General features: G+C 42.0%; 1 protein-coding gene across 1 annotated transcript; it reads right to left on the bottom strand.

Moving 5' to 3' along the window:
* Window positions 1-2,570: 2,570 nt before the first annotated feature.
* Window positions 2,571-4,181, bottom strand: LOC106881903 (uncharacterized). The gene has a single exon (XM_014932425.1). The coding sequence runs from the start codon at window positions 4,179-4,181 to the stop codon at window positions 2,571-2,573; it is 1,611 nt and encodes a 536-aa protein (XP_014787911.1).
* Window positions 4,182-9,142: the final 4,961 nt, after the last annotated feature.

Raw genomic sequence — 9,142 nt, 5'->3', positions numbered from 1 at the left:
CATAGTTTTCACCAAGCTTCTCTGAAACAAGTACCCACTGGAGGATGACATAAGAGAATAGGTTTGGCTTGGTAGAAGCTACACTAGTAATCATTGAGGTCATATACAAGTGGTCATACTGTGTTTGAGAAAAAGACTGACAGAATATCACTGTTGGAATGTCTTTTGGTGAAAGGTTTGCTAGATTAAGGCTAACTTAGGCCAAAACAACAACAACATACATATAAAACAAAAAAAAAACAAAAAATGAAAATAGAACATGTTTGATCATAATTAGCTTCACAGAAATTATGGAAAAATTCCATTCAGACCAGAGATCTTGTCTATTTGGCACGAGACCAAGAAAACATTTTGACTTCAGTTTCAATGTCGACCGTTTCTATCTTTTGGTACAGGTCTGAGGTAGGGGAGAGAAAAAAAATATGGCAATTTGCCCAAATTAATTAGTGTAGGGATAGAAGAAATATTGTGTTTGAAATCAGAAGAGGAAAACAGAAGTGAATGAAGAAGATTAAAATAGGAAGAAGGATATGGGAGAAGATTGTAAACTTTTAATAATGTATAGAGAAAGAACCTTGTTGCTCAGAAGTCTAGAGTTATTCATATATTTACTTTTTTGAAAGCAACAATTCCTATGATTTTCTCAGGAAAACTATAACTATATTTATGAAATATTCTTCTACTATGAACAAATGTGCATGTATGCATGAGAGAATGTCTTTGTGGTGGTGATGATGATATATATGTGTGTATACACACACACACACACACATGTAGACAGATTGACAGACAGACAGACAGATAGACAGACAGATAGATAGACAGAGACAGACAGAGCAAAGATAGATACATGACGCACACGCACATATAAAGATAAATATATGTGTGTGTGTGTTTTGTTATTGTATGTTCACACACATAGAATACAGAGATACATGTATCATCATCACCATTACAATTTTTATGCCTGTTTTCAATGCTAGTGTGGGATGGATAAGTCATTTACAACCATCAAATAATACCTAGACAAGGATACATGTAAATACATACACACACAAATAAAACATATATATGTACATCTCTACATACATACATATGTACATGCATACATACGTACATGCACCCCCCCCCCACACACACAAACAAACAAACAAAACAATAACAGGGTTCTTTCAGTTTCTGTCTACCAAAACCATTCACAAGGCATTGGTTGGCTCAGGTCTATAGTAGAAAACCAACTGCATTGTAGGATTGAACCAACCACATTGTTGGAAAGCAAGCATCTTTACCTCACAGCTTGCCTGCACTGTGCACACACACATATTGTTGGCATCCTTTTTGTCTTGGGAGTTTCGCATAAAATAATCCAGTCTGGTTTTTACATTTCATGTCATTTACCTCTCCTGCTGTGGCTGCGTAGTCCTATCCTGGACAAACACTCCCTCTGACAGGTGATGCAGATGTAGCGAAGACTTTGCCTGGCTGGTTGTAATGTCATAGTTTCTTGTTGACATCTTTTCTTGCCTTTCCATTTCTCCTCTCTCCCTCTGTCACTCCTTTGCATTCCCTCTTCTATGGTGTGTCACCAATCTCCACAGTTGCTGGCAACTGCTTCCCAGTTGCTAATATTGCAGGCCTTCAGGTCCCTTTTGCAAACATCCTTGTATCGTAAGAACGGTCTTCCAACAGATCTAGTGCCCCTAGCAAGCTCTCCGTAGAGTATGTCATCGGGGATTCTGCTATCTTCCAAACAACTAATATGTCCAAGCCATCTTATACGTCTTTGTGTAAGGAGTGGAAACATGCTTGGTATTCCTGTTTGCTTGAGGACATCTTTGTTGGGGACACGATTCTGCCATTTGATGCCAAGGATTTTCCGGAGGCAGCACAGGTGAAAGATATTTAGGCGATGCTCTTGGCATGTGTATGGCATCCAGGTCTCACTGCTATACAGTAGAGTGCTAAGTACACATGCCTGGTAAATCTTCATTTTTGTGGTCTTGGTCAGCTTATTGTTGTCCCATGTCCATTTGGAGATTTGGGCCACCACAGCAGCTGCCTTGCCAATGCGTATATTGAGCTCTGCATCAAGGGATAGGTTGTAGGTGACGGTAGAGCCAAGATAGGTAAACTTCTCCACCTCCTGTAGTCTGTGGTCTCCAGTATGTATGTTTGGGATGTCCGATGTAGCTTGACCCATGATGTTGGTCTTCTTGAGGCTGATAACTAAGCCAAAGTCACTACATGCTTGCTCAAAGCAGTTGATGAGCCTTTGCAGGGCTTCTTCTGTGTATGGTACCAGAGCGATATCACCAGCAAAGTGCATCTCCTTGATCAGGACGCTTCTGATTTTGGTCTTGGCATGCAGATGCGAGAGATTGAACAGTTTCCCATCCCTTCTACTGTGCAGAACCACTCCATCATCTGATGTCTTGAAGGCATGTGACAGCAGCAGCGAGAAGAAGATGCCAAATAATGTAGGAGCAAGGACACAGCCTTGCTTTACCCCGTTCTTTATTTGGAAGGCGGCTGATGTTGAACCATTGTGCTGTATGGTGCCTTGCATATCATCATGGAAAGATCCTCAGCAGCTTTGGTGGACATCCGATTTTTTGAAGCAAGATGAAGAGGCCTTTTCTACTGACCAAGTCAAAGGCCTTTGTCAGATCAATGAAGGCCATATATAATGGCATTTTCTGCTCTCTGGACTTCTGAAGTTGGTGTATGGAGGATATCATGTCAATAGTTGATCTGCTTCTTCTAAAGCCAGACTGCGATTCTGGATAAATTCGAGAAGCAAGCAGTTGCAGCCTGGACAGGATTACACAGGCAAAGGTCTTTCCAACAGTGCTGAGAAGAGATATTCCACAGTAATTGTTGCAATCACTATGGTCACCTTTGTTTTTGTAAAGCATAATGATGTTAGCATCCCGCATATCCTGAGGGACTGCACCCTCTTCCCAGCACCGACACAGAAGCTCATGAAGGTGCCAAAGCAGAGCAGTATTTTTGCTGGCTTTGGTGATCTCTGAGGGGATGCCGTCTTTTCCTGGAGCCTTGTCACTGGCTAGGGAGTTAATAGCCTTGGTGAGCTTCACTATAGACAGCAGACTGTCAAGTTCGCACATGGCTGGCAAGATCTTGACACCCTCGATTGCAGCCTCAACGACCGTAGTCTCCAGTGAGTAGAGATCCTGGTAGTACTCCACCCATCTATCTATTTGCTTGCTTTGGTCCTTGATAAGATCTTCTGTAGTTGATTTCAGAGGGGCTGACTTGGTTGTGGATGGACTGAGGGCCTTCTTCAAACCAGCATACATCCCACATGTGTTGCCACTGTCAGCGGCTAACTGGATACTCTGACAGATTTCCTGCCAATACCTATTTGCACAGCGTCTGGCAGTCAGTTGGGTTTTATTTCTTGCCTTTCTGAGTCCTTCAAGTGACTTTGTAGAAGAATCACTCTTGTATTGCATCACAGCTGCGCGCTTTGCTTCGATAACTGGTTCCAGCTCTGAGAGCCCAGAACTGAACCAATCTGGGTTTTGCCTTTCACTCATGCTGAATGTATCTATTGATGTGGTATACAAAGCTTCCCTGATATAATTCCACCTACTTTCAGCAGAGGAGGATGGGCAGCTACTGAGGGCAACCTTGATAGAAACAGCAAAACATTTTTGCAGTGTAGGGTCTGAGGTTCTGGCAGTGTTAATGTGTGGTCGGCCCATTTTCATGGAGTGATGGACTTTTTTAGGCAGAATCCTCACTCTGCTTCTTATTAATGAATGATCTGTGACACAATCCATGCAGTGGTAACTACAGGTCAGTTGGACAGAATTCAGAAAGGATCTTAATGTGATGATGAAATCCAACTGATGCCAGTGGTGAGACCTTGGATGTCTCCAAGATGCCTTGTGGGATGGCTTGTTGGCAAAGAATGTGTTGGTGATGCACAGGTTATGGTATGTGCAAAATTCAAGCAGTCTCTGACCATTGTCATTCATGTTGCCAATACCAAAATGTCCGACACAAATGGGCCACGAGTTATGATCAGATCTCATGCGAGCGTTAAAATCTCCTAGAAGGTAGATGTTTTCGTTGGTTGGTATGTTTCTAATGACACAGTTGAAATCTTTGTAGAACTGGTCCTTGGTCTCCTCAGCTGTAGAGAGTGGGAGCATAGATACTCAGTAAATGTACTGAGCCAGGGCTCAAGAAGCGCAGAGAGAAGATCCGCTCAGTGCCTCCTGATGGTGGTTCTATTAAGGAGAGTAATGAATTTCTCACTGCAAAACCAACACCATGCTGACGAGGTTCCTCTGGATCTCTTCCCTGCCAAAAGAAGGTGAAATCTTGTTCTTGAGTTTGCCGTTTGAGGGGAGTCTTGTCTCCTGCAGTCCAGCAATGTCTATGTTGAGCCTCTTTAGTTTGCAGTCAGTGATGACCATCTTTCTTGTGTCTTCAACCCTGAGTAGGTCATCAGATATGCCAGGGCGCATGGTCCTGACATTCCAGCTTGCTAACCGCAGGACTGGTGGTTACTTGTCTTTTGATTGTTTGCCTGGTGCAGAGGTTTCAGGCCGTTTTTCAAGTCAAACTCTTAACTCCAAGCATGCAATAAACCAAGTGGCCTGTGGCGGGTCAGCAGCTTATTAACAGGGGGCTGCCCAGCTTGAGGTGGGCAGTAGCTAACCAATGGGACACAAGGGTCCCTCCCACTATCAGAGATAACCTGTAGCACCCCATATCCTACGCCAATCAGAATGGACTTATCACTCGTGACTGCTACCTCCCATGATTTTTCAGCCACTTTTTACAGTAGCACTGAAGTGTCCTCTCTAGTTTTGCGCAGGTCTGGGCTAGATGTAAGAAAATCCTGGGTAGCCCAATCGTCAGAATTCCTCTCTTGACCTTGCTGACATAGTCCAAAGGAGTGCAGAGCATTACGTTTGACACCAGCTTGGTTGCAGGAGCTGCTGGAAGAGTGTCAAGTTGAACACTAAACCACCTACGGGGTTCCACTCGGGATTTCTTTGAAGGTTGTCTCCTTTCCGTAACCTTGGATAGGGTCCCATACTGGGTACTATCAACCAGAGTCAGCTGATTCCGGGACTCGTGTCAGGCAGGGTCATCACTTCCTGAAGTAGTGAAGAAAATCGCTACCCACTACCTTACACACACATATATCTATATATATTTTGATCCTGTCCCCAATTGTTGCCTTGATATTTTTAGTGTTCTTCTTTCAAATGTTATGGGACTAGGTCTGGTTTTATTTTTTATTTAGTCATTTCGTTTTATATTCATTTTTTTTAGGTCTTATATTTAATAAGATCAAAATGGAATTTTCTTTATATCTGGTACATTAGCATTATTGAGTTATGATAGAGTACTCAAGCTCAGGCTAATCTTGCAGAATAGTACAACAATTATCTCTGCCTATGCCCTCCAGGTAGGGTTACCAAATGAATAGAAGGACTGCTTTTATGATATCCTTCTGCAGGCTACCTCAAAGACAAATGACAATGAACTCATTTTTATGGTGATTTCAATGAATGTGTTAGACAGCAGCCCAACATGACCCCCATGGAGTACATGGGGTCATGGAACTGGTTCCCAAAATGAAGAGGGAACAAGGCTACTGGAGTTCTGTGATGCAAATAACTTAATGATCTGTAATACCGACTTCAGGAAGCCAGCCAGTTACCTGTTAACTACGCTAACCAGATTGATTACATTCTCACCAGACCGCAAAATACATGGAAATACAAAGACCTTCCCTGGTAAAGAATGTACCCTCAGCATAGATTAGTCAATGACTTCAGACTTCAGGCCAGAAGGTTGCCTAGAAGCAGAGCAATCTGGAAAAGAAGGATCTGGAAGTTTAAGGATCCTTTATATGGTCAGAAATTTAGGGACACCCTAATTGAGAAATTTGATGAGAAGGAGAAGGAACTACAGATTTGTAACATAGATGGCAACTGGGAATTCCTGCAAGACTGCTTGATGAGCACCACAGAACAAATCTGCAGTTGGTGCAAAGTCCCAACCAGAACTAGGGTGATGTGGTGGTGGAACAATACTGTAGACAAGGCCATTAGAGAAAAGAAACAGACCTGGAAGAGTGGTAGTAGCAGAGAACTATATCAGGTAGCTAGGAGGGAGGCTAGAAAACAGGTGTATTTAGCCAGAGGAGAAGCAAAGAGGAGGAAGTTTGCCAATATTCTGCATTTTGAGGTCCAAAGACCTGAAGTGTTTCGGATTGCAAAACAGTGTCAGAGAAAAGCGTGATGTGGTAGGAGAGAAATGTTTGCATGGATGACAGGTCACTGGCTGTTAGTAACCCTGCAAAGAAGGAGGCTTGGAAGTGCCACTATGAAAGGCTACTAAATGTAGAGAACTCATGGGAGATGGTGAGTCTACCTAGTATGGATTTAACAGAGGAACCAGCAATCTGAATAGACAATAGCATGGTAGACAAAGTCATGAAGGATATGAAAGCTCCTGGCCCATCTAGAATAACTGCTGAGATGCTTAAAATATCTGGTGGTGTGAGTTATGGTCTAGTTACCTGTATAGTTAATCAGGTTGCACCTGAAGGAGTCATACCCAATGACTGGTGTAGCAGCACCATAGTCAACTGCTACAAGAGCAAAGGTGACACTTTAGACAGAAATAATTACAGAGGTATCAAATTGTTGGATCAATTGATGAAAGTTAAGGAGAAGGTCATAGCCCAACTAATTAAGGAGAGATGAGAAGCAGTTTGGTTTGTACCAAAGAGAAGCACCAATGATGCTATATTTCTGGTAAGGCAACTTCAGGAGAAATACCTAGCCAAGGATAAACCCCTGTACTTGGCTTTTGATGACATGGAGAAAACCTTTGACAAGGTCCCCCCGATCCCATATATGGTGGTCAATGCAGAAACTAGGGACAGTTGGCAAGAGCTGTACAAGCCATGTACAGGGAAGCTGTCAGTAAGGTGAAGGTTAGCAATAAGTATAGCAATGAATTCAGGGTAGAAGTAGGGGTTCACCAAGGATCAGTCCTCAGCCCTCTCTTGTTCATCATAGTTCTCCAGGCAATAACAGAAGAATTTAAGATGGGCTGCCCCTGGGAGCTCCCCTATGCTGATGACCTTGTCCTTATAGCTGAATCATGACCAGAACTAGAGAAGTGGATACTCCAAGAGCATAGCTGCAAGAATAAGAATAGGCTGGGCAAAGTTCAGAGAGCTCTTATGTCTGCAACAAAGAGTCTCTCCTTCATCCTTCAGAGTGAAAGACAGACTGTATGATGCCTGTATCTGAACAACTATGCTACACAGGAGCTGTGACCACTGAGGACATGTGTAGGCTTGAAAGAAATGAAGCTAGCATGCTTCATTGGACGTGCAATGTCAGTGTGCATGTACGACAGAGTGTAAGCATCTTGAGAGAAAAGTTGGGCATAAGAGACATCAGATGTGGTGTGCAAGAGAGATGTCTGCATTGGTATGGTCATGTAATATGGATGAGAATAGCTGTGAAAAGAAGTGCTGGATGGAACCTGTGAAGATGTAGTCTCAGGAAGACATGGGACAAGATAGTGAAGCATGATCTTTGAACATTGGGCCTCATGATGGCAATGACTAGTGACTAAGACCTTTGGCAATATGCTATGCTTGAGAAGACCCATCAAGTCAAGTGAAATCATAGTTGTAGCTGATGCCAGTGTCACATATCTGGCACTCACACTGGTGGCATGTAAAAAGCACTTTTCTAGTGTTGGATCTCATGGAGGCAATGACAAATGATCAAGACCTTTAAAAATATGTAATGCTTGAAAAGAAGACCCATCAAGCCAAGTGAAATTGTAGTTATGGCAGATAGTGGTGTCATGCAACTGGCATCCATGCCGGTAGCATGTAAAAGCACTCATTACACTCTTGGAGTGGTTGGTGTTAGGAAGGGCATCCAGCTGTAGAAACAATGCCAAATCAGACTGGTGTTTGGTGTAGCCTCTCAGCTTGCCAGTCCTGGTCAAACTGTCCAACCCATGCCATCAGGGACAACGGACATTAAATGATGATGACAACATTATAAATACAAGCATAATTGTCTGGTTTAGAAATTCACTCCCTAATCATATGGTTTCTTTTGGAGATAAGATTCTTTATTCCATAAGTTCGCCATCTAATGTGTCTTTTAGCAAGTAAAGCATGAGTTCAAAAAAATTTGGTAGTCATTTCTTGCAAGTTGAATGACCACTTAGAAGTTCTTTCACTGCAACTCAATTTTAAAAAACCATAGCCTTTCCATCACCAGAATTTATGGTCACTTGACCTGCCAGAAATAACAATCACATCTCCCTCGAATCACACCTTAACTTTTTTATTAAAAAAAAAGACCTGTTGAATAATTGTCAGCACTCTCCATCCATCCAACTTTTATGCCCATTATTTCTGGACTCTATTAAGGGAGTAGAATTCTCACGTACTACCTCCATAGGAAGACTCTATCAGAAGCAACTATCATCACACTTTCTCGTTGGATTCCCAAGTATGAGCAACTGAGGCTATGGTTATTATCCAACTGTCTTGTTCTTGGTCTACTCCTATGTTTCTTGCCTACTGGCTTGAAGAACCCACCTGGTGATTACCTCCTACAACATTCAAATCACATGACTGCAGTACTAGAGTTGTGACCTCTCAAAAAAGACAAGATCCTTTACAGAAACAACCATTTCAGCTACTTGTATGCACAATTGCATTTTTTTGATCATTACTCGACAGAAAAAAAGATTGGATAGACACAGATGAAATACTTTTGAGCATAGATTTGTTGAGCCAAGTTTCGCCTTGGGCTAAACAACCATAATAACAATTTGAAATGGTGAGAATGAATAAAACGATTTTAAAAAGTATATATTTTAACAATAAGCTTTTTGAAGCTGCACTTTTTGAGAACAGAAACTATTCATTTTCAAATTATCCTTAACTTCTTTTACAAGTGAAAAGAATGTAACAAATTAAGGAAAAAACATTAACATAGGTGCTGTCAAGGCTGTGATGTTAAGAACTTTACTTCTCACTTGACAAAACAAAGTCTTACATGTAGAACTGGTAGAGAAAAAACTGAAAGAAACCTATTATGGATGT

Source organism: Octopus bimaculoides, chromosome 16 (assembly GCF_001194135.2).
Source record: "Octopus bimaculoides isolate UCB-OBI-ISO-001 chromosome 16, ASM119413v2, whole genome shotgun sequence".
Taxonomy (NCBI): Eukaryota; Metazoa; Mollusca; class Cephalopoda; order Octopoda; family Octopodidae; genus Octopus; species Octopus bimaculoides.
This window is presented reverse-complemented; position numbering and strand designations above follow the sequence as displayed.

Coding starts and splice junctions, on each gene's coding strand:
- LOC106881903 (XM_014932425.1), bottom strand. CDS start 4,181: ATGCTCCCACTCTCTACAGCTGAGGAGACCAAGGACCAGTTCTACAAA.